Source organism: Alexandromys fortis, unplaced genomic scaffold (assembly GCF_014885135.2).
Source record: "Alexandromys fortis isolate MF-2015 unplaced genomic scaffold, M_Fortis_MF-2015_v1.1 scaffold_2_26212498_36691700, whole genome shotgun sequence".
In the NCBI taxonomy this organism is placed as follows: Eukaryota; Metazoa; Chordata; class Mammalia; order Rodentia; family Cricetidae; genus Alexandromys; species Alexandromys fortis.
In genome coordinates, this window is record NW_026067931.1 from 10,053,016 (window position 1) to 10,080,644 (window position 27,629).

At 45.8% G+C, this 27,629-nt stretch overlaps 1 protein-coding gene and 1 long non-coding RNA gene across 4 annotated transcripts in view; one reads left to right on the forward strand and one right to left on the reverse strand.

Annotated features, from left to right (window-relative positions):
- Positions 1 to 757: 757 nt before the first annotated feature.
- LOC126503636 (uncharacterized) lies at positions 758 to 3,205 on the reverse strand. Of its 3 annotated transcripts, XR_007592350.1 has the most exons (4): positions 2,590 to 3,205; positions 2,262 to 2,415; positions 1,740 to 1,782; positions 758 to 1,306 (listed from the first exon to the last, which is right to left on the reverse strand). It is a non-coding gene; the product is annotated as an uncharacterized lncRNA (long non-coding RNA). The 3 variants fall into 3 exon arrangements; XR_007592349.1 differs by lacking the exon at positions 1,740 to 1,782; XR_007592348.1 differs by lacking the exon at positions 758 to 1,306 and having other exon boundaries at positions 1,326 to 1,782.
- A 1,014-nt stretch (positions 3,206 to 4,219) lies between these two features.
- Aco1 (aconitase 1) overlaps positions 4,220 to 27,629 on the forward strand; it is a 46,059-nt gene continuing 22,649 nt past the window's right edge. The window contains 5 exon segments of the mRNA XM_050145446.1: positions 4,220 to 4,377; positions 22,389 to 22,504; positions 23,240 to 23,408; positions 26,466 to 26,603; positions 27,445 to 27,514. Of these exon segments, the coding sequence (XP_050001403.1) occupies positions 22,408 to 22,504; positions 23,240 to 23,408; positions 26,466 to 26,603; positions 27,445 to 27,514 (474 nt within the window). The 5' untranslated portion in view covers positions 4,220 to 4,377; positions 22,389 to 22,407.

The window sequence follows — 27,629 nt, forward strand, 5'->3', positions numbered from 1 at the left end:
TAGGAGCCAAGAACCTCCAAAGGAAGCTGGGCATGAAGGAAGAACAAAGCTAGGCAGTGTATGAGTAAGTCTTAATAAATATTAAGCACATAAAACAATAATAATGCCTTGAAGAGTTAGCATCTAAGGGCATAACATACCAGGCAATGATGGCACAGAAATGACAAGTGGTTAGGATGTGGCACAAACCAGGTATTACCAGAAAAAAGCGAAAGTCACAATCAACGTTAGATTTTGATATGTCAAAGATGAACACTGTCCAAGCTTGGGTAAACATTAAAATGGTAAACAAAGGATGCGGGGAAGATAATAACAGCAATAACTCTCCCGGTTACTAATTAATGCAGTCATAATCATTCTGGGACCCACAAAACCAAGCTCTTAGCAAAGTCAACTTGCTGACTAAATGTTTTTATCTCTAGTCTGACCTTTGGGACAGTCAGTGAACACAGTCTTCAGGGACAGAAAGTTCATTAATCTGTTAATTATTTATTCTTTAAAAACAAGATTTATTTTAGTGTGTGCATGCATGCGTGTATATTTGAGTGAGATGTGTCCATTAAGGCCAGAGATGTTGGAGTAGCTGGAGTTACAGGACTTTGTGAGCCACTCGACATAGGCACTAGAAACTGGACTCAGGTCATGTGCAAGAGCAGTATACACTCTTTTTTTATTATTATTAAAAATTTCCACCTCCTCCCCTCCTCCCATTTCCCTTCCACTCCCCCCACTCCCTCTTCCCCTCCCTCTCCAGTCCTAAGTATACACTCTTAAGCATCCCCCCCCAGCTCCCATTAACGTTTTTTCTTTTAGTGTTACTCTCTTGATGCTAAAACTACACTCGCCTTTTCCGCATGACAATGTGTTTACCGCATGTTCACATTCCGTCAGCAGAGGGCAGCAGATGACCGCGCTGCTGTTCACTTAATCTTGGTGCCTTCATGGTTGAACTTGGAATGGACCAGATGTTTTAGTCTGTATTGCAGCTGTTACTTCTTGTCACCAAGAATGGGAGGAGAATGATGAAAAGGTCCTTCCGTGTCAAAAATCACTCTGCTAACTGAGCTGCACAACCAGCCCCCAACTATTTTTCTCCCAGCCCTTAAACCTACATGTGGAAGCCATTTTTCACGAGCTGGAAATAGAAACGAGCCAGGTAAGCAACAAATTTGCTGGGTTTTCTCTTTTCATTTGCCAATGCTACCAAATTACGTCATTGGAAACATAAATCAGCAGCGGCTGCCTTGGGTTATGGCATTGTATCTCCGTGCCTGGATAGATTTGGTAGATCAATCCTGACATTTTCCTATTGACATTGGAAAAAAAAAAAAAGACAAACAAGCATGCATTTACAATGAATCTAGCAAATTAACATACATGAAGGATACTAGACACTTAGGGATATATAACCATCCTGAGATTCACAGTTGATCTGCCCTCCGTTTCTAACACCCCACCACCCAGGAAGACTGTCTACGTGGGTGTTCCTAAACTACAGACTACAGCTAGGTTGTCTCTGCTACAGTCAGAGAACACGGCTGAAAACAGGTGAATAAGGTACTGTAGGCTGCACGGTGGCTGAAGTCCATTCCCAGTTTATCTGATGCCTGCCTGTTTCTATAAGTAACCATGGTAATTATAATACTCCACAACGCTGTGTAGCATGATGGGAGAGGTGTGTATGGAAGCACAGGAGTCAGATACATTGACGACTGAATCCACCGCGGCACACTTCATACCTGCCAGCTCTTCAGTGAGGTTGGAAGCGCTGAACTGAATGACCTGTAAAGATTCAACCATGGACGCAGTCCATGGTAGCAGTATCACATGTGGCTCTGGTATGCCTTGCCCTTCACCCCAGTTCCATTAGACTGCTTTTATAAAGCTAGCCACCAAGTTCTATTTCCTTATTTGTGGCCACTTCCTCCTGCTGAGGCTGACTACCAAGGACCAGCTATCAGAGTATTGGGGTCTAGCAATCAGAAGCCTCCATTTAATTTTAACATGCCCAGCTGAAATTAAACACCTCATCCTAACATGGGGTTTCCCCCTTTACTTTTACAAACTACCATTTGCCTGGGCCATGCCTGTCTCCTCTCTATTCAGAGACAGTCCTTTGTCCCTCCAGGACAAATACTCCTACCCCCTTCCCATTGTCCCCGTCCTTTTCTCCCCCATCCACTGTCTCCTCTACCACAGCGTCCTAGGTCATTCTAACACAGACCTCCCCTCTTTTTTCTGCCCTTCAAATTTACACTTACAAGGTCATTTTCTGCTGTTTCTCTGCCACAGTTGGAAAGCAGACACTTTAACTTTCTTCCTTGATTAATAGCACTGTGTTGGAGTCCCCTTCAGCTACTGTATAGACTGGCCAGACAGCTGCAAAGGACCAACTCTTCCCCCATGGACACCTGGCTAGAGTTTAAGCACCGTTAAAGATCAATATTACGACTTTATCACAAGCACATTTCAAATGCTTACTTTCACTTAAGTAAAGCTGTTTAAGGGCCAGAAAGCTTTGATCTTTAGACTGACAGCTATCAAACGTGTTCCTTTGTACCCAGTTGCCATGGGTGGGGATCTACCTACCAAGCAACTCGCCTCAGCAACTGACAGGCTGTCCTCGAGGCATTGTGGCTGCTTTAAATGCACCATAGATGCCACGGGGAAAAGCTGAGACACTATTCCTGGGCAGATGAGAACAAGTGCCTACTCATGCCAGACAGGAAACTGATGAGAGACCAAAGGGCGGATACTGTCAAAGTCCAACTTGGTGGACCAATTAGTTTTATTTGTGTTACATACAAAGATATGTGAGCAAAAATGACTCAAAGACAGCTGCATCACCAAAACCCACCCTCGCATGGATGTCTACCTACTGTTTGCTGGGCACTCCACATCCTGAGCAACGGGCCTCTGCCTTGAGTACCTGAAGCAATAATAAGCCTCCAGCTTTGACAGCTTGGAACTGAAACCCAGCCTATGAGTCCCTGGAACTCGGGGCCTTCAACACTAAGGGAGCAACCTAGAGCAGCGGAACACCCATCTCTGGCCAGGTGTTTGTCATTAGTTCCTAGTCATTCACTCTATATGTTGCTCATTCAAGCAATACTACAAATTAACTTTATACATAGAAATTCTGCCTTTCTGGGTAAGCCACAGAAATGTTGAGGTCCTATTTCTACAGAGTATTCCTGATGTTCACTTCCCATGCCCTGTCCAAGTAAAAAAAAAAAAAAAAAACAGAGAAACCGTCTTTTTCAAGGCTTGGGCGTGGTGGGGGCACACGTGCAATCCCGACTCTAGAAAGGTGCAGGGAGTTCAAGGTCACATAGAGTTCCAACAGTGAGCTCGAAGTCCGCCTTGGCCCCATAGGATTCTTTCTCAAAGCTACACCAAAAACCCAAGACAACTAAAATCCCACGAAGAACCCCAAACTAAACAAGAATTGGGGTGAGAACAAAAAATGAAGGACATGGGAGAGGGGCGGAACTGGAGACAGGGAGATGATTGATTATGTAGTGTACTGAAGCACTCGGAAAATGAAGTCTGTAGTGACCGCCAAGCTTTTAAACGAAAGGCGGAGAAAGGATACCTTTCTTCTTCGGACTCCCTGCGCCAGTCAGGCAATTACACATTACACCCTGCGCCACGTGAGCGACAGTCAGCCTTCTCCACGCTCCAGACAAGGAAAAGCCTACAAATCGGCTAAGCACTTCCTGGGACTAAGCCACTAACAAAGCAGCTCGCAGCCCCAGGTCCAGTTTCTCCCGCCTATGGGGCGGAGCTGGGAGGATCTGGGGCCAAAGCTCCTAGGCCTTCAGCTTCAGGCCCTCCGGTCTGGGACTGTACGGAGCGGGGCGGAGCAGGTCCTAGGCTCTGCCCCCGCCCGGGGCCTAGATTCTCGGGATCTGAGAACTGGGCCGGGCGGACCCAGGCTCCGCTATTCAGTCTCAGCAAACCGGACCGGCCCTCGGGGCGGGGTAGATCCCCGATCCCGCCCCTCGATCGCGGCCTGTCTTCGGGCTCTGGAAAGAAGAGGTGTCCCAGGCTCTGCCCCTTGGTCTTAGCTTCAAGTTCAGGCCCTTGGGGCAGGATAGGTCCTAGACTCCGCCCCTCCTCCTTGTCCCTTAGGGTTCCGAAGGATGGTGGTCCAGGCTCCTCCTGAAAGGGAGGAGGTGTTCGGACCCCGCCCTTTTGGGCGTGGCGAGACCCAGGCCCCGCCCCTCGCCTGCTGCAGCTGGTTCCGGCCCGCTCCACTCACGGTCCCGCCTCGCAGCAGGAGCGTCCGGAGGACCGCTCAACGGGAGGAGCGCCGAGTCGGCCTGGGTCCTTGATAGCAGCCGGCTGTGTGATCGCGGAGCCCCACTGTGAGCGGTGAGTACCACGCGGGCCCGGAGCGTCCATGCAGGCCTTTTCACGTTGCAGACCGCGGGGACAGAGGACGAGCTGGCGGAGGCCGCGGAGCTCGTTCCTGGGGTGACCTCTCCGCCCGCTCCACAGCCTGCGTCGCTTTGGACTGGGAGTGGCTCTACTCGGCGCCCCGGGAGTTCTCGCCTTGGCTGTGCAAGCCGCGCCGGGGAGTCTGCCAGGCCCGGCCTACGGGATAAAGAAGGCTGCTTGTGCCGGCAGAAGAGGGAGTACCCAAGAGGGGACAGTGAAGGCGAGAGACCCCCCTCAGTGGAATGGTTGGGCTCAGAACTCAAGGTGATTGATTGAGAAACCCGAGGAGAACGGGACTGTACTAGTCGGCCAGGCCGGTACACAAGAACCGCACATCTCCCTGCAGCACGCTTGACAGCCTCTAAGCAGAAGTTCCTGAACTTTTGGACTTAGGACCTTTTGCGCACTTAACAGAACCTTTGTTATATGGGTTGTACCTATTGATAATTGCTATGTATAAAATAAAACTTACAGACACTTAATATGCTTAATGGTTCAGAACATAACACTTTCTAAAATCCTATATTTTTCAAAACCAAGTTATGACGAATGACATTGTTTTACATTCCAACAAATCTCTGCTTAGAAGAAGACAGGTGATCCGCCCCCCACCCCGAGACAGGGTTCCTCTGTGTAACGACCCTAGTCGTCCTGGCACTCACTCTCTTTGTAAACCAGACTGGCCTCGAACTCACCTAGACCGGCCTGCCTCTGCCTCCGGAGTGCCACCACCCTGCCGACAGGTGGATTCTTCTATCTGTCTGCTTCTGTTTTCAGTCTGCTCAGTGTGGTTTGTCATGTAGCTACTGGAGGCTTTCAAGTATACTCCTGAAAGTGTAGCATCTCCGTTTGGTTTGGAAGTGTTGCTGGCCCTGCCGATCCCTAGGTGTTCTACACATCGAGGTAGCGAGTGCTTGGGAGGCATAGTTCACTAGGTTCATTACCTTGTTTATGACCCTTCCACCCAGCACCATGGAGAGTGTTCAGTGTTCCACCTCTGATATTCAGGGCCACTCTTGGCCTCCCTTTGGAACTAAGTACTGGATCCCCACACTTGATTGTGGATGTGCCCTTCTACAAATTCAGTAATGTTCATGCGTGCCTTGGTTGTTTCTGTGCCTGTGGAGTTGACCCATGTGAGCATCAGGATTGCAGGACTGACAGGACTGATGTGGCAAACAGGACCTGTGGGTTCTCAGAAGTGTGTGTAGAGAGACCGTGCCAAATGTATAGGGGTTGACGTAAGATTACCAAGTAGTTGAGAGGTCATTTTTAAAATATCACTGTATGAGCTGGGCAATGATGATGCACACGCCTTTAATCCCAGGACTAGGAAGGCAGAGGCAGGAGGATCTCTCTGAGTTTGAGACCAGATACTAGGTATGGGGTGTGTTCTTCAAGTCTTCCAAAACGTTTGACAGAGAAAAACAAAAAACCCTGTGTTTCAAATATGCTAATATGGATCAGCAGATTTCTTGTGTAAAGGAGCAGACAGCAAAAATTACAACCATGCAGTTCTCAAACTGCTGTGTGAAAGCAGCCATAGGCAATATGTCAGGCCAGCTCTGATCCACCAGGGCTACACAGAGAAACCCTGTCTCAAATTATCTAAATAAATAAATAAATAAATAAATAAATAAATAAATAGACTGACAGGATGGCATGCTTTTGCCCCCCTCCCCCGCTGTGTTCAGTTCTGTTTGTGGTTTCTAGACTTCGATTTCTTGAGCTGTGCTTCCCAGTCTTTGAGTTCTTTCATTTCCATGTTCCTGGCTATCACTGTGAGTGGTCCTCTGTGGTTTTTCGTTAAATTCGTGACTGCGCCTTAAGCAACTGATATCCTAATTGCCAATTTCAACTCCATTGCTACCAGTAGGGTTGGGCCACACTGGCTACAGCCAGGCGGGAATTCTGTTTCCTCAGGCACCGGTTCTATTGGCTACTAAAGGGTTCTTTATATAGATCTCTATCCCTCTATAAAACTCAGACTTCAAAGGTTGAGGTGAAATCCGGCTGGCTTAGAGAGGCTGAACAAGTAGCTAATCTTCTCTTAGTTCGCTTCTCCCCTCAAAACAGTGTCCTTCTGCTCCGCCCCCACTTAAGAACCCCAGCTACTCATGGATCCTCCCTACCACTTCCTGTCAGCTAGTTGCCGACTCAACCTCCTGACACCAAGTTAATTTTATTTAATCAAATGTAAAATGTCTTTGCATCATTAGGCAAATATTCCATACGTCTTAAATTAATATGCCACAGAAGTCCTGTCTCTGCCCCCGCAAGAAAGCAGTTGTCCAGCGCATTTGTGTGATGCATAGAATCCTTCATTAGACTCTTTCCTTTGCTTTGTGTTCTGTCTATACAAATTTGAGATAGAAGTTGTATTCATATTATCAACTACACATATCAAAACAAAGAGATTTCTGTATCCTCTACCCAGAGAGGCTATCATATACTAATGGAGCAGCGTCAACACTGGGCTGATAGAAGTGGTTTGCGCACGGCCGTTGTTCCCACAGGTGGGAGAAGGAGGTTAGGATCTAAACTTCAAGCACTTGTGTTCTTTGTCTACGACTCGACACTGCTGGTGGAGCCTCCCCTAATCCCCTCTTGAGAAGGTGTTTATCTCGTTCCCAACTCTTCTGGACCTTGGGAACTTAATGGGTGTAAAAGATGCAAGGCCTGTCTGGAACGTCCAGTCGAGAGCATAGGTAAGGGCTGGCCAGTTGAGACAGTGCCCTGTCTACATGTGTACATGAAACACAGTCCTGCGAGAAGAACAGTACCCCTAGTAAAGAGCACTTCAGAAGCATACGCGAGGGAAACCAGAGGCCTACGCTGTGAAGCTGACAAAACCAATATTTATTACCATGTGCCTGGCAAGTAATAGCTTTTCATCTTATTTCGTCTGTTCTGTCTTTTAGGAGGAAATACCTCTTCATGAGGCAGCAGGCATCCGGATAGGAAAATCCCTTCCAACCTGATGTCTGTTCTTGGACTAGCCTTGTAGAGCATACTGGATTTCTCAGAACTTCAGTGTCTCTGACTTCACAATTAGGCTGTTGTTCGTAGGTGTCCCAAGCACCCCTGGTTTCCTGAAAGAGATTTATGCTGGCTTTTGTGCGCATTTCTTCTCACCTCTGTGCCCAGCAGTGTTGCATTTCTGCAGCTTGAAATGAGCCCTGATGACAGTGTCTACACCATGGAACCCTTCCAGTGCTCCATGTCCTAGCTTTTTCTACCTGGGGAACAAATCGCTAAACATTTATCCGCACACTGCTGCTGTTGTTGGAGCCAAGGTGCATTTGGTTTGTTTGGCTTCTTTTCTGTTTTCTTTCCTTTCTTTTTTTTTTTTTAAAGCAAAACCAGACCCCTTAGCCTGAACAAAGATATGAGGTATGGGATGTGTTATTCAAGTCTTCCAAAATGTTTGATAGAAGAAAAGCAAAAAAACTGTGTTTAGAATATGCTAATATGGATCAGCAAATTTCTTGTGTGAAGGAGCAGACAACAAAAATTACAACCATACAGTTCTGCTGCTGTGTGAAAGCAGCCATAGGCAATGTGTATATATATATATATATACATATATATGAGCATGACTGTATTCAAATAAAACTCTATACAAAAGCAGGTGCTGGACCAGAGTTTACAACCCTTGTACTAGAAGAATATAAAGAGAACCCCTGTTTTAAAGATACTTTTTTTTTTTTTTAAGAAAAGGAGATTCTTCAGGAATTCTGGGACTGGAATCTCCAAGGTAGATATATGTGGAAGTAGAAACTACAGATGACTGTAGTCATAGAAAAATCCAAAGTAGACTCTTCACAGAAGGACCACATGGCATGCACAGTGAATGAGAATCCATCCTCCCAAGTCTCAGGAGGGATTGTACACTGGGTGGGTGGACCTGCCTTCTAATGCAGTGTGGATTTAGACTGTAGGCCCCAAACAGTAGCATCTCTAACACCTATCCTCACTGCAGAGGCAGGCACAAATCTTCCTTATACATGTGTGTATTATAATTATAATTATTATATGTGTTATATATACATGTATGTACATATTTGTACACAAACTACAGACACATGTTATTTGTTACCTGTATACATGCATAAGTTATAGTCATGCTTGATCTCACACCTGTGAATTTAAAATTGCTCCAGAAATGTAAAACAGAAATACCAAACTGTTAAGAATAGCCATTTCTGAGTAGTGAGGTCAGGTGAAACCAAGTGAGGAAACTTTTCCTTCTTAGTTTTGGTATTATTAGATACTCATCCATCCTGTAACATTCATGTGGTGTTTTTACATCCCAACAGCCTACGCCTTTAAAGGGAGATAGGTGATTTCTTTAGTGAAAGAGCTGCTCCCCCCAAATATCTGTTCTTATGAAAAGATGCCTATATGGCAACCTGAGAGGTTTGGTGTCAGAAGTTTGGTCCGTTATCACCACGGCAACATGGTGACACTGAGGCAGACGTGGTGCTGGAGACATAGCCGAGAGTTTTATATCAGATCCTCAGGCAGCAGGCAGAGGGAGACACTTCCTCCCTCAAGGCCACACCTCCTAATCCTTCTTAATAGTGGCACTCCCTGATGACCTAGCATTCAAATATATGGGCCTATGGGGGCCGTTCTTATTCAAACCACCAAGTCACGTGACATTGTCATATCACGTGACATTGTCACGTGTTTCTGAACTAGTATAAGTGATGCTGGTATAGACTAACTCAGAAAGCAAGCCCATTCAAGTCAAATGCTTCATTTCATTCCTCGTGTTTGACTTAAACTCTTGCTGGAAAGTAGAAGTCCTAAAATCAAAGTGTTCCTTGATGGGCCCTACGCTAACCCGTACACCAGTGTTGCAAAATCTGCTGCGTGGTTTTTAAAATTAAAGGTCTGAAAAGACTGTTTCCCTCTGATTCTCTGTTTCTGAGGCCAGGAATTATATGTTCATGTGCATACTTAGATGTGTGTGTGTTCAAGTGGGTGAACATATGCATGTGTGCATGAGTACATGTGTGTGTTCAAGTGGGTACATGTGCACATTTGTACACGTGAGTGTCTGTGCATGTGTTCAAGTGGTGTGTGCATGTGTGTGCATGCGTGTGCCTGTGTATGTGTTAAGTAGATGAGTGTTGCATGTGTGCGTGCATGTGTCTGTGTCTGTGCACTCACCTGGGTAAAGATACCAGGTTTGCCACAGTACTGAGTGGGTCTCTCTTGGTGATACAGTTAACTTGGGCTTTGGATTTTCCTCAACCTCGCTGTCAGTGCTTTCTGGCACAGATTCTAAACTTGCTTATGATCAAAACCAGCCTCTCCAGTTGTTTTACAGGAGCTCACCAAGGAAAGAGCTGTTCCACTCTTGTGCTGAGTTACCTACAGCCTGCCTGGCAGCAGAACTTTGCAGATCTTTTTCCCAGTGGGAAGAGGGGAAATAAGAGCCCTAGGAATGGGGAACTAAAAGCAAGCACACTGCCTGCTGGAGTCATGTGTGCTGTGTGGACTTCCCCCTGGAGTCTACTGTGACCCTTTGGCCGTTTGACTGAGAACTTAGAAGGTTCTTCATAGGTTCAGTGCCATCGGCTGACCATCTTCCTATCGGTCAGGTGCTCCCCCGCCCCCGTCTCTGCCTCTGCCTCTCTTTCTGTCCCCCGCCCCCCACCTTCTGTCCTACCCCCTTGTTAACTCATGCTCTCACTTTTGACTATTTTATTAAGACATTTGAGGCACACCAGAGTGACTTGGCATCTCAGGTTCTGAGCTTTGCCTGCTGGCCAGTCTCACTTCCATCCATATCCTCTTGGCCTCCCCCCCTTCCCTTTCCTCTGCTAGGAGTTGCCATCTTCATTTCCAGGTACTTAGCAGCAACAAGAAAGAGCACAGTCCTGGCTGAGTTCCCTGCCATTTGTTTATTGTTCTTAGACCCCACTGTGAGCCGGGTGCAGCCTAGCTGACTTCTTCAGCCCTGCTAGCCTTCTCAGTCTCTGCCTTTGCTCTCCCTCTGTCCTAGAGACTCTGCCTTTCCTAAGGCCTCCCTCACATCCCAGCTGGAGCTATTTGTGTCTGTTGATCTTTCTCCTGGCCCTCGTCTTGCTATAATGAAACGTGTGCCGGTGTTAGTCTTTTCTCTTAGGTTGTAATCCTCACAGAAGAGGTGTGTCTTTTTGTTTTCTTTTCTCCTGCATACCTAGTAATCCGCAAAGAAGATCCTGAAGAAATACACACCAAACTGCGTTGATAAGACTCCCTGGAAGGGGCCTGGAGAGGTAGTGGCTTAAGATTACAGGCTGACCTTCCAAAGGACTGGGTTCTGTTCCCAGCACCCACATTGTAGCTCACAACCACCTGTAACTCCAGCTCCCTTGCCTCCTCCTGACCTCTCCACCTGCACCAGGCACCCAAATGATGCACATACGTACATGCAGGCAAAACCACTCGTGTGTGTTAAGTAAGAGTATTTTTGCAGTGCAGTGGTGGTGCACACCCCTAATCCCACACTTAATAAGCAGTGCCAGTTGGATCTCTGAGTTCAAGGCCAACCTGTTCTGCAGAGTAGTTCCAAGACAGCCAGGGCTACCCGGAGAAACCCTGCCTCCCGAATTATTTATTTATTTAAAAGTTGGTGTTTTTTTTTTTTTAATAATCATTGGAGGAAAAAATGAGTATAAAAGTTACATTTTCAGACATTGCCTACTGTAAAGAAGTTTCTCCCATCTGCGTACATTTTCGAAGGTTTTGAGGAGTTGTAATGGACCAGTTGTTTGTCTTCTTTGTTTTTAGGAGTTTTTTTATTTATTTTTTGACATCTGTCTAGAGCCTTTAAGTATCCGACCTTACAATGCTTCTTCCCACCGCAGGAAAAATGCCTAAAAAATGTATCTTACTGGGTCACTTTTCTTAGATAAGAGTGGTTCTTGAGCCTGCTTAGTGAATGTGTTTTAAGGTGTAGATTTCAATCTTTAATAAAGGGAATAGTCTACTTTCCTAGCCTACCAAGCTCTGGGAAGTAGGGGGGGGGGGTGACAGTCTCATCAATTACTGCCACTCCTGTCAGAGAGTTCCCAGAATTCACTGTGCTCAGTGTGGTAACTCAGTTATCCCAGCACCCCCTGCCATCCAAGCAAAGATGTACAGACAGGCATTGTGACGTTAAAATACGCAAAGAAGCAAAAGGAGGTTTAACAGGCTAGAAAGAATTCTCATCTATAGCCCTTGGGGACCGTTGGACTAATGTGCAGATTAGAAACCAAAGAATTGGGGATTAAATGTTGCAAACTTGCACGAACATGAAACCACCTTGCTAAGCACTGTATGTCAGAGCAACTCAGCACTGATTCTTACGTCTGAATGCGTTACAGCCACAGGCTGTCATCTCATTCCCTGAGCCAACTGTTTCTCGGACTTGGCTGTCGAGAGTTTACCTAAGTACTCTGATGACTTTGCAATCAAAAGTTTACCCAAGCTCTCTGACGACTTCGCAGACGTAGGTGAATGCTCCTACTCCAGTTCCCTCTCATTCTCTCCTGACCTCTGAGCAACTGGGCCAAGCTTGTCTTTGTCTGACTTGCCTTGGACCATTGTCCCAAATGACTTATACAGAACACTTACTTATTCATTGTCCTCCTCATCCTTCTTGGGACCGTTATAGAATTACAGAACAGGTTACAGGTTATGGCGTGGTTCATGAAAGTGTATCACCGTTAGTTAGCTTCTTATGTGATTCACTAGCTTGAATTTGTGGTTGAGAAGCAGAGCAGGGAATAGACTTGGTCTAGAACTGCCAAGAATCTGCCATGTTTGCTGTAAGGAAGGCGAGAGAGCCCGTGCACGTTCCGTTCTCTAGCCTTAGGACTCAGGAAGGTGTTGCCTTAGTGCTGATGCGGCTATTGTCATATCAACCCGTCCTTTCAAAGTTAGATAGGTTTAATGTTACTCTATTGCTTGTCACATTTTTGTAGGTGAATTTTGTGAACTCACAAAAAATGACATGGAGACTTTTATTATTTTTGAAAGCTCGGCCTATAGCTTAAGCCTATCCCACTATTTTGCCTGGTGATTTTTTTTTTTTTTTTGCCTCTTTTCCAACTTGTACCAGCTCTTTCTTTCTGTGTCCTCTGGCATCTCTCTCATGCCTAGATTCATCTCCTCTTCTTCTCTCTCTGCCTGGAAGTCCTGCATAATCTCTTCCTGCCTAGCTATTGGTCATTCAGCTCTTCATTAAACCAATCAGAGGCACCTTGGCAAAGACACATCTTCACAGGGTACAAAAACATTATCCCACAACACCTCTTTCACCTAATGAAGTGGGAGTCATGTGTGCAGGACTTGCTGCATGTGCCTCCCTGCGCTGGAATAGAGTCTGAGGAACCGCATCGTGTATCGCCGTCCCAGCTTGTCTGCCTCTGGCTTCAGATTCTCACTGTGATACCGCCACTGTGGCAGGAACACACTAGTGGAAGACGCGGGAGCCTCGTGGAAAATCATTGAGATAGGGGTTTATATCAGCGAGCTTCCGGGAACTTCATTAGCATGAGTATCATCTCTGAGTCCAAACAGTTCTGTGGCCCCAACAAGACCACTTAGGGCCTCTAAAACTGGTGAGTGCCAGGGTAAAAGCGTCTCTGTGAGATCGCTGGAGGCTGCACGTGCAGCCTTTTGTGGTGACACCCTTCTCATCCTACAATTTAAGTCACAAGGTCATCCCCACATAAACTCAGCGCTTGAGGACATCACTCGGGTCTCTTAAAGAAGGAGTCTCCGCGGGCACCGCTAGGCAGTGCTCTCCTCTGCTCTTCCTCAGAACTCACACATGAGCCGGCGTGGTGCAAATATTCCTCAAATTCTAGCACTTGGGAAGCTGAGGCAAGAGGACTGAGAGTGAAAGGCCAACCTGGGCTGTGCATCAAGACCCTGGCTCACTATGTAGCTTTGGCTGTCCTGGAACTCACTAAGTAGATTAGCTGATCTTGAACTCATCGAGATCCACCTGCCTCTGCATCCCAAGTGCTGAGATTAAAAGTGTGCACTACTACACCCAGCATTTTTTTTTTAAGATTTATTTTTAAGTCTGTGTGTGTGTGTGTGTGTGTGTGTGTGTGTGTGTGTGTTGGTATGCAAATGTGAGTGCATTACCTGCAGAGACCAGAAGTGGGCATCAGGTGAGCCGGAGCTGGAGTTACAGGTGGTTGTGAGACGCGGTTGCTGGGACTCAAACTCGGGTCCTCTGGCAGAGCAGTAAGTGCCTGTAACAACTGAGTCCTCTGTCCTGCCTCACAGCCCTGACTCTTGTCATAGAGCCACTGCTTCTCCAAGACTTTGTCTGCTCCTCTCTAGTTTTCTATTTTCTCCCAAGGTAGATAATTGTGTTGGCTTCTCTTCCTGGTTACTAATGTCCCACATAAGACCCAATTAGTTCTAATTGAGAGGGCTCCGTTTGGTTGATACCACTTTCACAAATAGCTGGGAAGATCAGAGCTGCCCTATCACAAAATCCACCTCCCATGGGCACCCACAGGCACAAGGAACCCCAAAGCCTTTCTAGAGTTCTGCTTGTAGAAGAGCCCGGGACAAGACATGATAATTTTGCCTTCCTGGACACATCTGACCTCCATTTATTCTTACATAGACATCCTAGGAATCTTTCGCTTAACAACAACAACAACGTTGTTTTAAATAGCATAATGTTTAGACACAGGACCATCAGTTTGGAAACAGGACCAATTAATTTCTCTTTAAATAGAAAACAGAAGCAGCAGCAGTGGCATAGCTGTCTTCCCAGTGAACTGGAGTAAACCCTAAACACGTGCTGACTTTGACCTTGGAGTCGAGAGCTGTGGATATGATATTCAGGCTGTGTGCTTCTAGAAAGGGCTAGGAAGAGAGGAGGCCACACAGCAAGCAATGCTGAGGAAACCTCTTCCTGTTGTCACATAGACCTTAATAATCTGCAGTCCGCTCTTGTTTTTCTCTGGGTGTCCCAAGTGAGCAACCCTGAGGGTGTGTCGTCTGTGCTTCAGACCCAGGGGGGTGATTCCTACCCCATCAGGCTTGTACAGAACATTCAGTTCCCAGTAAATGGATGCACTGCCCCCCAACAAAACCCCAAAGCCCCAATCTTTGCCTTCACCCCACTACTAATGGAGCTCTCTTGTGTAGGACCATTCATTCCTCTTTTTCCCCCTCTAAGGATGTAGGTGCAGTGTTGGCTGCAGGGCCTGTTTAGACACGAGTCAGTTTGACTCTGTCACTGGGATATAACACAGGTCTAGTTAACCTGGATGCTGACGTCAGAGCAAGAAGAGGCAGTCTTTTTTTCCCCTTTAACCCTGCCCATCGGCAGTTAGCTGATATGTCACCTGTTCCAAACAAATACGCCTTTGGTGGACAGACACAGCATGTGCCCTTTGGTGTCTAGAGTATGACTCAGCTAGCTTTTCAGGCAGAGAGTGGTGGATGGTCTCCTCTCATAAGCAGAACTCAGCCTTTCTCATACAGCCCTCTTGTGAGATTGCTGCTTGGGTATGGAGCTTTAGTCTGGAGACACACAGAGCACAGCACCTTGGCCTAGATAGACGGGCGTTAGGCACACATTTTAAACTGATGAGCTCTTATCTTGCTGTCAGCCATGAGGATCTCAGTTATTCAAGTCCAGAGTCAATTGTGCAACATGTTTTAGAGCTTCTTTATGCAGGGAAATCTAACAGAGCTTGGGGCTCAAGTCCAGAGAAGAGCAAGGACAGACAGTTCCATTCTCCCCATACAGATCTGACTCTTGCCCGTATCGGGATCTCACTAACATCCCGTGGAGATGAGAGCATTTGGTGACCAGAGACCATCTCAGTTTGTCAAGCAGTTTGACCTTACTGGCAGATAAGCAGTTTACTTCATTAATTCATTCATTTTGGTTTTGCAGGGCAGGGTTTCTCTGTGTAGCCCTGGCTGTCTTGGTACTCACTTTGTAGATAAGGCGGGTTAGGGTCTCACAGGAAATCTACCTGCCTGGGACCCCAAGTGCTGGGATTAAAGGCTTACACCGCCATACCCAGCCTGGATAAACAGTTTACAAATGAAGAAATCCACACATCGAACAGACAGATGGGAAAGATTCAGTTTTACTCGCTGTTAAAGAAATGTAAAGAGCAGCTTCTTCTCTTTCCACTTGGTGAATGTGAGAGGCAATTACCTCACGTGGTCTGTGCCGTCCATTCCCTGCTCTGAGAGGGACAGCCTTTCCTGAGGATCCTTTCCCCTAGCTGTCCTGCTTCTAGAAACTAACAGCCCACAGTTTATTAAGTGGATTAGGGGCCTGCTAAAGTTCTGTGTACAAAGGGGCAGCATTATTTGGTGGTATGTGCAAATAACCAAGATCAAGGTGTGCCTAGGTTGTGGCGAAGGCTCCAGATCCCCACAGCTGTCCTACAGTGAGCCCATAGGACAGTTACCAGAAAGATTACAGAGCCCAGACTCGGAACTCCGCACCTGCAAGGCTCCCGCTTTCGATATCTACCTCAGATTAGGCTTCTGGTGACTGATGTTTAGGTTTTGGTTTGTTTGTTTTGTGACTTCCTCTGAAACTCGGTGTCTGTACTCCACTCTCCCACGCATAGAGCAACTGTGAGAATCCTGATGCGCGGTTCATGAGGCCGTCACTTTAGAGTAGGCTAGCTGTGAGCCACCCTCCTACCAGATAATTCTCTCTATATTCAGAATGTGGGGACGGTGACGGGCTTCCCGCTTAGTGCAGGCATCCCTTTGTAGAATCCCATTGTGTAAGAACTCCTAGCACTTTCTCTTGACTAAGCAGCCAGAGGTGAGTGTCCTATAGTCCTAAGTATTAAGCTAAGCCTCCAAGGAGGGTGGGCCCTAGTGTTGCATAGGCTCTCTCTTTTTTTCTTTTCACCTATTTAATTGTTCGCTTTTCCTCTTGCCTCTACCACCATCCCATTCTGTGAAACGGAAATGGCAGCAGCCTACATATGCTATCTTGTGTGCCGACTCTCCCCACTTGCCCAACAGAAGAAACTAGAATAACATGCTGGCCTCGCCCCCAAATCCACAGTTCATTCTCTGAGTCCAGTCCTGTCTTGTGGTATTATGATATGCAGATTAGCAAGATACAACAGACAAAAGGCTGAAACACAGCCTCAGGGGAGAGGGCACAGAAAAGAAAGCTTGGGCCTCTGTTTGCTGGGTAGGCCCCCTGGCTGGCTGGTCAGCTTCCTGGGCAAAGCTGCAAATCGTGGGCAGTTTGGGAGACTGAGCATGGCAATCCTTGACAATTAGGAATGAGCTAGCGTTTGACCAGGGAAAGGGGCTGACCTAGAAGGCACTGACCATGCCTAGAGCCTGTGCTAGATCTGGACCTATTCCCAAGCCAGAGGACTTCTCCCTCACTTCCTCGTTGAAATGTGGTCATTTGGGATTTCTTGTGCAATTACCAAACCACTGAGACCGCCTATGAGGAGGTTTGCACCAAGACCAATAGTGGGGGTGGAGCCTTGGAGTGCCCCTCTATTCTCGAGTCCTCCAGATTTATGGAGAGGGATTATTTCCCAACTTCTAAGCAAAACCAGTTTTTAGTTGCTAAAACACAGTTACTATTGTTTTTGACCTATGGCTCAGTAAATATGGGCAGGGATATGTACGACATGGCTCAGAATAGGTGCCAGAGGAAAGAATAACTCTGCATTCAATACTGAGTTTGTTCTCAAAGATTCTGATCGCTGTCTTCAGGTAGGGGCGGGTGGGTAGCCTGGTCAGGCCAGCATCACTGTCACAGCAGGAGTCCTCATTCTACCTTTTCCTGTGACGAAGACACTGTGAGTGCCTCCCAGCTGCCTTTCCTGCGGCTGTGAAAGGGGATGACCATGTGCTCCTCGGATGGTGCTCTCGCCAGCACTGCAGAGGGCCGTAGAAGGGTGCTTAATGGTCTCTACCTCCAGGCCCCTTTTTGCTTGGGGGATTTTTACATGACCTTGAATATAGGTGTAGAAAAAGGCATAGACTCTAAACACTTAAATATAAAGAAATGTGGTTTAAAATAAATCTTTGGTATTATGTGTATTAATTATAATTATATATACATAATTTTGGTATCTATTAAAGAAAAAGGAAATTTTTCAACAGTAATGGGATGGATACCTGTTTTGTTTAAGAATTTAATCGTGGCTGAATATTTGATACCGCAGAATTAGAGTTTCATTGGTATCCTGATTTTATAACCATCAGTGCTAAAAATGCTGCTTCACATTAACGCAGAATATCAGATGGCAAACACGTGCTTAGGGACACTTCAGAAGCTGTTAGAAACTCTCAAAATCCCAATCCAAAATTCACTTAATGGTTTTTTAATGAAATTCAAGTTAATAATCAAATTGCACTTTTTAAAATCAAACATTTTAATACAATGCTGCTCAAAGATACACTAATTAGATACTTACAAGAATGATGGTAGGAAATATGAGGAGTCTTTGTTTTCCATAAATAAATCACTATGTTTCTATAAGAACAAAAAATTAGACTGCAGTTCATGATTACAACGGTCAAATCTGAGCTGAGGTACCAGGCCACACTGGTGTTGCGCGAGGCAATGCCGTACACAGGGCAATGAGCACACGCGTGTTCAGAGCCAAGGCTGCAGAGAAGTCACTCAGTGCAGCCTGGGTGAAGAATGCCAGAAACACCTCAGATTCATTATGCATCTGATTTTGAGTTTGTTTTCGCCGGTTGCATTAAATCTTTCCTAACCACCATTTATAGTTATGAGACCCCCACGCAGAGCTGCAGCCCACTTTTTGAGAAGCTGGGGGTATTCAGCTTGATGCCAGCTTCTATGCCACGGGAGGAAGTGCTTCCTTTCTCCTCTACTGTCTACAAGTAGGGTTTGCTTTGTGGCCATAGTACTAGCAGAATTGCCAGTTTCCTAAAGTACAAGGGAGGCAGACAGTAAAAGTTCTTCATACAAGCCAGTTTCTGCAAGAGCCATATTGGTCACTGCAGCCATCCTGAGTATGCCGTGGCTGTGAAGGTGTGAGGAGAAGCAGGAGTCCGTGAGGACTAGTGTTACTCCCAGGGCATCTGAGAGCAGCATCTGAGGGCATCTTAAGAACAGCAGCTGATTGGCCCGCACTGAATGATGGGGACATTTAGCAGTTGATTTAATTATAACCTTCTGGCTGGTTCCAGACACCTTTAGGAGTTGACACGGAGACAGAAACGATTCAGAACTTAAGACTATCTGAAGAAGCAGTGACCCCTTATGCTCAGTCATTTGAGTGTTTGCCGGCACTTCCTCCAGCTGTTGCCCCTGGAGATATTCTCCTGTTGATCCAGTTGTTTTCTGGACAGGAAAAACAATAGCTCTATCACTGCAGTTGCTACCGTGAGGCCAATAGCACGGACGACAGAGCCCAAAGGATGTAGCAATGTGGTGTTTGTAAATGGATGCCTTCTTCAAATCGATCCATCTCATTTTCAGGGCCCAGAGATTGGCAACCTACTCCTTTAGATAAGTTTCCATGTTTCTTATTAAAAAAGAATATTGATGGTTCTTTAGACTTGGTTGGTATGATGGTTTAGACTTGATTGGCTCCCCACTTAGTAGGGCTGGCTAACAAATCTCTTCAGTTTGTGTGATACTTTATCTTACATGTACCCTCACTTTGAAAAACAAGGCCACAAAGCTGGGTGTGGTGGTGCATACCTCCTTTAACTCGGGTTCTCAGAAGGCAGAGGCAAATCAAGCTCTATGAGTTCAAGCCAGTCTTATCTACATGGTAAGTTCCAGGCAGCCGGGGCTACACAGTGAGACCCTGTCAAGAAGAGCCACTCTCCCCATGCGCCTGCTCTTCCTGTACAGACACCTTGGCGTATGCGCTAGTTTTCTGTCAGCTTCTTATACAGTAGAGTTATCTAGTCTGTTAGCTACTTTTCTCTTGCTCTGCTAAAACACAGAACTGGGGCAACTTATAGGAAAAAAAAAAAAACAGTTTGTTTGGGCTTCAGGCTTCAGAGGCATAAGAGTCCATGATGACAGTGTAGAGACATAGCAGCTGGATCTGAGAGCTTACATCTTGAGCCCTAAGCAGGAAGTAAAGGTGGCTGGAGAGGAGAGGAGAGGGCCTGGAAATGGCCTGTGGCTTTTAAATCTCAAAGCTTTCTCCCAGTAACATACTTTCTCCCACAAAGACACACCCCCTAAACCTACCCAAACAGCACCACCAATGGGAGTCAAGTATGCAAGCATTCTCATTCAAACCATAACATCTGGGAAGAGGGACCCTCAATTAAGAAAATATCTCCAGCTGGTGGTGGCACACACGCCTTTAATCCCAGCACTCGGATGGCAGAGGCTGGCGGATTTCTGTGAGTTGGAGGCCAGCCTGGTCTACAGGAGCTAGTTCCAGGAGAGCTCCAAAGCTAAGAAGAAACCCTGTCTTGAAATATCAAAAAGGAAAAAGAAAAGATCTCCATCAGATTGGCCTGTAGGCAAGTCGCTGCTGGGCAGTGGCAGCACAGGCCTTTAATCCCAGCACTTAGGAGGCAGAAACAGGTGGGTTCAATGCCAGCCTGGTCTACATAGCAAGTTCCAGGATAGTCAAAGCTATTACACAGAAACCGTCATGGGGAGGGGGGTGTCAGGCTGCTGTGGTGATGTCATCCCTTAGCAGATGGCCCTGGGGTGTGTAAAAGAGCAAACTGAGCACACCATGGGGAGCAAGCCAGAAAGCTTTGACCCCTGCTTCAGGTCCTTCCTTTAGGTTCCTGCTCTCATCTCCTGGGTGATGCACCATGACCCCCAAGCTGTAAGATGAAAGAAACAAGCTCTCTGTTCTCTCAAGTTAGTTTTGGTCAGTTTCATCACAGCACAAGGAACCCAGTCTAAGACAGTGTGCCTTGTCCCTGCTGCATTGGTAACTCTTAACTGCTTCTACCCAAGACTACTATTTATAAAATGCTTCAGACTTTACATTATACCTGGGCAGGGTGGCGCATATATAATCCCAATACCTGGGAGTCAAAAGAAGGATTGCTGGCCAAAGTACAAAGCTACCTGCCTTGGGCTACATGGTGACTACCAGGCCAGCCAGAGCTACATAGTGAGACCCTGGTCAAAAAAATTTCAGAATATTTTGAGTTTTTAAATATTTGCATGTGCACAATTAGGTCTCAGTCATGAAATGAAGTCTCAATATGAAATTCATTTATTTATGCTTCCTATGCCCCTTACACACATAAACCTAAAGCTAATCTTGTGCACTGTTTGTTAGCACACCTGGTTTTAGTTGTGCCCAATCACGTGAGTTCAGTTATGAAATCTATGGCATCCTCTTGGTACACAAAAAGTTACAGGTTTCCAGTCTATTTAAATTTAAGATTTTTTTTTTTTTGGTTGGGCATACTAGTTCTGTGTTGAACTTTGGATAGTTCAAATAGTATCCTGTCCTGAACTTCAGGTAGTTCAAACTTTGGGCAGCACAAATAGCTGTTTCTCGTAAAATTTGTAACTAGTTTTTTTTTTTTTTAACTTGTATGTGCTCACAGTTTAAACTGTAAATGATACATAAAAGCCAAGCCTTCCTCCTGAGGTCACAAGCGGGACTCGCGTCCTGAGTGAAGAATACCTTCTGTCTATAGATGCCCACGCTTTGCATCCTCACAAACATTCCTATCCTGTGTGGTAATGCCATCCTGGCATATTGATCATTCTATAAATATATTGACTAAATAATATTTACTCATATAATCAGGAAAAATGCTGTTTTTATATTTTAATTAAAAATATTGGGAAGGGACTGGAGAGATAGCTTAGAGGTTAAGGATACTTGCTATTCTTGCAGAGAACCCAGATCTGGTTCCCGGCACCCACATGACAGCTCACAGCTGGTCTTGACTCCAGCCAGGTGTGGGGGATCAGACACCCTCTCTGGCACCAGACACACGCAGTGGACATGTATTTATACATGCAGGCAAACATTCATACACATAAAATAAAAGTTAATAAAAATATTGGAGACTAGATTGATTGAAGGGTGAAACCCCCCTCAGTGCGGTTTGCTCTCAGTCCTGTTAAATGGAAGCACCGTTTGTCCGTATGATGGACCAGGAATAATGTCTTCCTGAGCTGGGGTGGCTGGTCCTGCAAACATGTGTTGGCGGTTGGTGCCCAATCTGAAGCCCCAGAGAAAACGAGGGAGCGCAAGAGAGGGTTCACCTGTGTCGGTACACCATTTACCATCGGATGCCAAGACAAAGCAGGTAGACCTACAGCCGTGGTATTCAAGATTATTAAAACTGCTGCAGAGATTTTAAAAACAGAATCACGTAGAGCACTTTCGGAAAACTGGCTCTCTGGTGCCTACTTCCTCAGTGGAAGCTTGATATGGTCCCGCCAGTTGTAGTGGCTGTACAGGGCAGAGGTGGAAGGATCCCAAGATTGATACAAATGCATCCACTCACCTGTGTGGCCTTCTGGCCACTACTGAAAGATGAGTCCAGCTTCAAGGTCTGTTCATACAGCCAAGACTCGCTGTGATATGCATCTCCCCTCCCCCCCCTTTCCTACATAAGGTTTTTGGAAGAATGTTGGAAGGAGACTGTTGCAGTGAGAAAGAAGGTACTGGGCTGTGTGCTGTTCTGAGAAGCAATGCTAGCTTTCAGACGTGGTAGCGTCACCAGAAACACATTTTGTTGAGACTATCAGTCCTGTGTTGATTTAAGTCCCATCCCACCGTCTATTTTGAAAAGTTAATAATTGACTTATTTATGTAAAATGTACCATAATTTCTACAAGGGGTCCAGCTCCCAAATAAAAATTAAGTTATCTTTTATTTTAAAATTTATTTTTTTTTTTACTAAATCATGAGAATTGCATACACGAACAAAATGTTTTGATCAAATTCACCCTTCCCTTAACCCGGCCCAATTATTTTGTTTTTCAGGGACGTGTGACCATCAATCATGAAGAACCCATTTGCACACCTTGCTGAACCCTTGGACCCTGCACAACCAGGAAAGAGATTCTTCAATTTGAAGAAATTGGAAGACTCACGATATGGTAGGTGCATCGCTCTGTGATGGACTTGCTCTGTTAGCTGATTTCATGTTTGTATAGTTGATATGAAGCTAATTTCCCTGGGGGAGGGCGGCTGGAAGAGATCCTAGAAGACAATGGGTGAATGTAGGTGAAACACTAACACACACACACACTTTTCCAAATAAGCATCTTCCTAGCTTTTCTAGTTCATAGTAGTAATTTTCATATATTTCAAGCTAGAATTTTTATTTTGTAAGTAAAATAGATTTTTTTAAATAAATTATTGATTATATTCAGTGCCCATGCTACATTGTGTTTAGGATGTTTAAGTATAAATGGGTCATTTTCTCACTTCTTGGGAATTAGTTTCTTAAGAAATATTATTCTATCTATAAAAAATCATATCACTTGAGACATACTATGAACTGAGAGTCCAGACAGATGGTGAACTGCGGTGACTTAAAGGGAACTTTTTTCTGTTACTGAATTCAAATTAAGCAACCATTTAACATCAATAAATAAAATAATTTTTTAACCTAGTCTTTGAGTATTTTCAATTTCCCAGTGTATCTGAAATCCACCCCTGTACATGGTTTTCACCATAAGTGCGTTTTAAACTGCCAGTCACTTTACCCTCTTTCCCTATTGGAAGAAGAATCCGATGTCTTGTGTCACGTTTATCTACAGATTGGCTTTAAAGGAAGCTGAACAAGAGGTGTCCGGTTTGTTTTTAACGTTTTCTGCCTTTACTCCCAGGGCGCCTGCCGTTCTCCATCAGAGTTCTCCTGGAGGCCGCCATTCGGAACTGCGACGAGTTTCTGGTGAAGAAGAACGACATTGAAAACATCCTGAACTGGAATGTCATGCAGCACAAGAACATAGAAGTGCCCTTTAAACCGGCACGCGTCATCCTGCAGGACTTCACGTGAGCTGGTCACTCCCTCTCCCACCCCCGTCAGCCTCTCGCGAGAGTTCGTACTGTAACAAAAATGGTATCCCCGATATCCGGGAGACTCTTACCCTGGAACAGGAGTAGATTGCTGTGTCTCCAGCACTCTTCCCCCTCGCCTTGAGAGGGCTACCAGGGCCTGAGGCCTGAGTACCCCGGGGTGGGTAGAAGGCAGCGTGCAAGAAGGCTCTGTGGCGCGTTCTGTCCAGGAGACAGCTGTGCTGTCTCTGAGGAGAGAAAAGCAGCTTCATGAGGCCTGGCTCGTCACCCTCAGCTGGCAGTCTACCGCTCCTGGAATCCATGCTACCCAGTTATGGCACAATTGCTCAGACGTAATCGTCCCATTTTGCAATGATGTTCTCCCATTCCCTTGGTGGATCCAGTTTCTCTGTGTAGAAGAAAATCAGTAGATTATATATATAATTATATATTACTATCATTGGTGTTTTGCCTGCATGTATGTCTGTGTGTGAGCGTTAGAAGCCCTGGAACTGGAGTTACACACAGGTATGAGCTGCCATGTGGGTGCTGGGAATTGAATTCCGGAAGAGCAGCGCTCTTAACGGCTGAGCCATCTCTCTAGCTCCCAGACTTTTTATTTTAAAGATAATAGAAGAGCTGATTCAGTTATTATAAATCTGATTGGAAGCCCATTCTTCTGAATTCTAACTACTACTTTTTTTTTTTTAAATCTTGTGTAATCCTTGTAGATGTTACATTGTTACATAAGCGAATTTTCAGGTAGTAGGTAATATCCATTGAGCATGTTGTCCCCAACCTCCCTCTGCTCCTTTTCTTATCCCTCCCCATCCTCTAGTCCCCTCTGCTCTCCTAAACAGCCGTCCATCTACTCTCATGAGATATGCACGTAGACAACTTTATATCTCCAGAACACTTAGGAACCACCAATGAGGGGGGGCATGTATTTGTCTTTCTGACTGGCATAGTTCGCGCCGTAGATTATTCCCAGTCGCATTCATTTTCCTGCACACGATTTCCTCTTGTTCTTTCGGGCTAAACGGTCCTACTGTGTGAGGTGTGGTGCTGTTCCTATCCTCTGCTCTTTCTTAGACACCCAGCTGGGGGCGTAGCTCAGCTGCTACAGGGCCGCAGTGGACACTGGAGTGCAGTGTCTCTGTCATGTGTTGGCTTGAAGCCTTTGGATAATTAGTTACCAGAGGGTATGGCTGGGACATGGCATATGGGACATCTAAAACTCATGGAGTTTTTAAAGAAATCCCTCTGCTGACTACGACTGTGGATGGACAATTTACATACCTATCTGCTGTGTCCCTTTCGTCCATGTCCTCAATATATGCTAATATTTTTCTTCACAACTTTGTTTCTGACTGGAGTGAAATGGAATCCCGGTGTAATTTTGATTTGCTTTTCTTTGGTGACTCATAAGGAATTACACATTTTTATGTGTTTTTTTTTTTTTGGCCCTTTGTATTTCATCTTTTAAGAACTCTTTGTTTTATTATTCTGTTTATTGATTGGGTTGTTTGATGGTTTAGGTTTTGAGGCCTTTGTACACTCTAGATGTTAGCTCTTTGCTGTATCACTAGCAAAGATTTTCTCCTGCTGTGTGAGCTGCCTCTTCACCTAATAAACTATGTTCTTTAGCATGCAGAGGTCTTTTTGGTTAAGGAGGTCTCACTTGTCAACTGCTGGCCTCATTTCCTTCCTGGGTAGACTGGAATCCTACTGGGAAATGTCTTGCCACATTTGAATCTTAAAGTGGTTCCCCCACTTTCCTTCTAACGACTTCAGAGTTCCAGGTCTTACGTTAGGTCTTTGATCCATCTGGAGCTGGTGTTTGAGCACGGTGAGATGCCAGGACCCGGTTTCTTTTTCCTGTAGACAGACAGCCAGTTTCCCCAGCATTGTTTATCCTTTCTCCAATGTAAAGTGGCATTTTCCCAAAAACCAGGGGGCAGCACTTTGTGAATTTATATCTGGGTCCCCATTGTGCTTTATTGATCTACGTGTCTGTTTGGGGGCAGGGCTGTCACCGTTGCCCTGCAGTATGACTTGAGATCCAGAATGATGAAACCTGCAGTATTCATTCTTTGCTCAGTGTGGTGGTTGCTGTTGTCAGCTCGACAGAACCCAGAATCCCCTGGGAGGAGGGGCTCTGAGAACGCCTGTGGTGGATCGTCTTGACCACATTCATTATGATGGTGACAGGGAAGACATGTCCTCACTGTGGGTAGGGTCATTCCCTCGGCAAGGCATCCCAGCTGTGTGAGTGGACAGCTGTGTGGAAGCTGAGCGCCAGCCAGCGAGTGTCCTTTGCTGCTCCAAGCTCCTGCTTTGACTGCCCCACCGTGAAGGGCTGCACCGAGGACCATGGGTTACAGTAAGCCCTTTCTCCCCCTAGTAAATGGCTTTTGTCAATAACTTACCACAGCAATGAGAAGAGAAGCTAAGATACTGGGGGTTGCTTTGGCAGCCTGGGGTCTTTTGTGCAACCATGTGGATTTTCATATTATATTTTTCTATTTCTGTGAAGAATAGCATTGGAATTTTGATGAGGATTGCATTGAACATGTAGATGATTTGGTAATGTAGCCACTTTTAGAACACTGATTCTCCTAATCCATGGGTATGGAAGTCTGCCCATCTCCTAGCGTCTTCAGGTTCTTTCCTTGGTGTTTTGATGTTTTCATTATAAAGACTTTTACTTCTTTGATCAGTCTTATTCCAAGGTATATCTGCTCCTTCAAGTTGGGTCCAAAGTTGCAGGGGTGATCTTGGAAGCAGTCAGGGTTCCTGGGCATAACCATCCGGCTTCCCCATGGTTTCTTGTATTCAAGTTCATTTACTGGTGGAGTTCTACTCAGTCATACTGCTTACCTCCTGTGTGATTTATGCTCAAAAGTATATGCTGAGAAACTTACATTTTCCTAAGTCACCCATCACTAGCACATCTGATGAGATGGTCGCTTGTCAGTATTAGCCTTGGCAAAACCTGCCAGATCCAGTCGCACACACTTACGGCTGTTCCTGCTTGAGTCTGTCTTCCCTCAGGGGTGTGCCAGCTGTGGTTGACTTTGCAGCAATGCGTGATGCTGTGAAGAAGCTGGGGGGAAATCCAGAGAAGATAAACCCTGTCTGTCCCGCTGACCTTGTGATCGATCACTCCATCCAGGTGGATTTCAACAGAAGGTGAGGAGGGCTGGGAGAGTTTCCACGGTTGTCTTCCTCGTGCAAAATCTCGGAATACACTTTATAAAACCATGTGTACGTGTTGGGCCGATGATAGCTCAGCAGGTCAGGGTGTTTGCTGCCAAGCCTGAGGACCGGAGTTCCATCCTTGGAATCTACATGATTGAAGGAGAGAACCAACTCCCACACTGAGTCCCTGACATACACGAGTTCAGTGGCACACAAGTGCCCACACTTACCTACATACAGACTAATAAGTGAATGTAAAATCATTTTTAATATGCATACATATATAAGAATATTTATAAAAGTGTTGCCAAAAAGGTTTTTCCAACGATATTGGGAGAAATGGATTGTGTAAACCCTATCATTGCTTGTCTGTTTGCTTTGAATGCGTGGTCTGCATCTAGTAGCTTAACTCCAGAAGAATGATTCAGGACACGCATGTGCACCGTGAGTTTGTCAGTGCAAGTGCATGTCTGGCTTTAGAGGAGTTGAGGGTTGAGGTGTTTTTAATCCACTGCACCTTTATTCCTCTTTTTTTTTTTTTAAATCACAAGTAACCATTCTGAGTCTGGCTCCCTGGGCCCAGCTCCCTGGGGGGCCCGGCTCCCTGGGGGGCCCGGCTCCCTGGGCCTGGCTCCCTGACCTGAGCATAATGCCTGTACTAGTTTTGCCCTCCATCTCTTCTGTCTGGGGTAAATCCAGCTGTAACAGCGAGGTGTAGACCAGCCTGCAAGCTTGCAGATGTTGTTGCTGTTGGCTTGACTCATCACCAACAGATTGAATGGGTCACATGGGAAGCCTCGCAATTTATACATTTAGTGTCTCTCTCTGACAGGACAGACAGTTTACAGAAGAATCAAGACCTGGAGTTTGAAAGAAATAGAGAACGGTTTGAATTCTTAAAGGTATGGGCCAGAGTTTGGTTGCACCGTTTGGTTTTCCATGTTGTGGGGCTTGATGAGGTGTGCAGACGACCAAGTAAAACTGCCCTCCCTGTATTCTTTTTGTTGTTCAATCCTA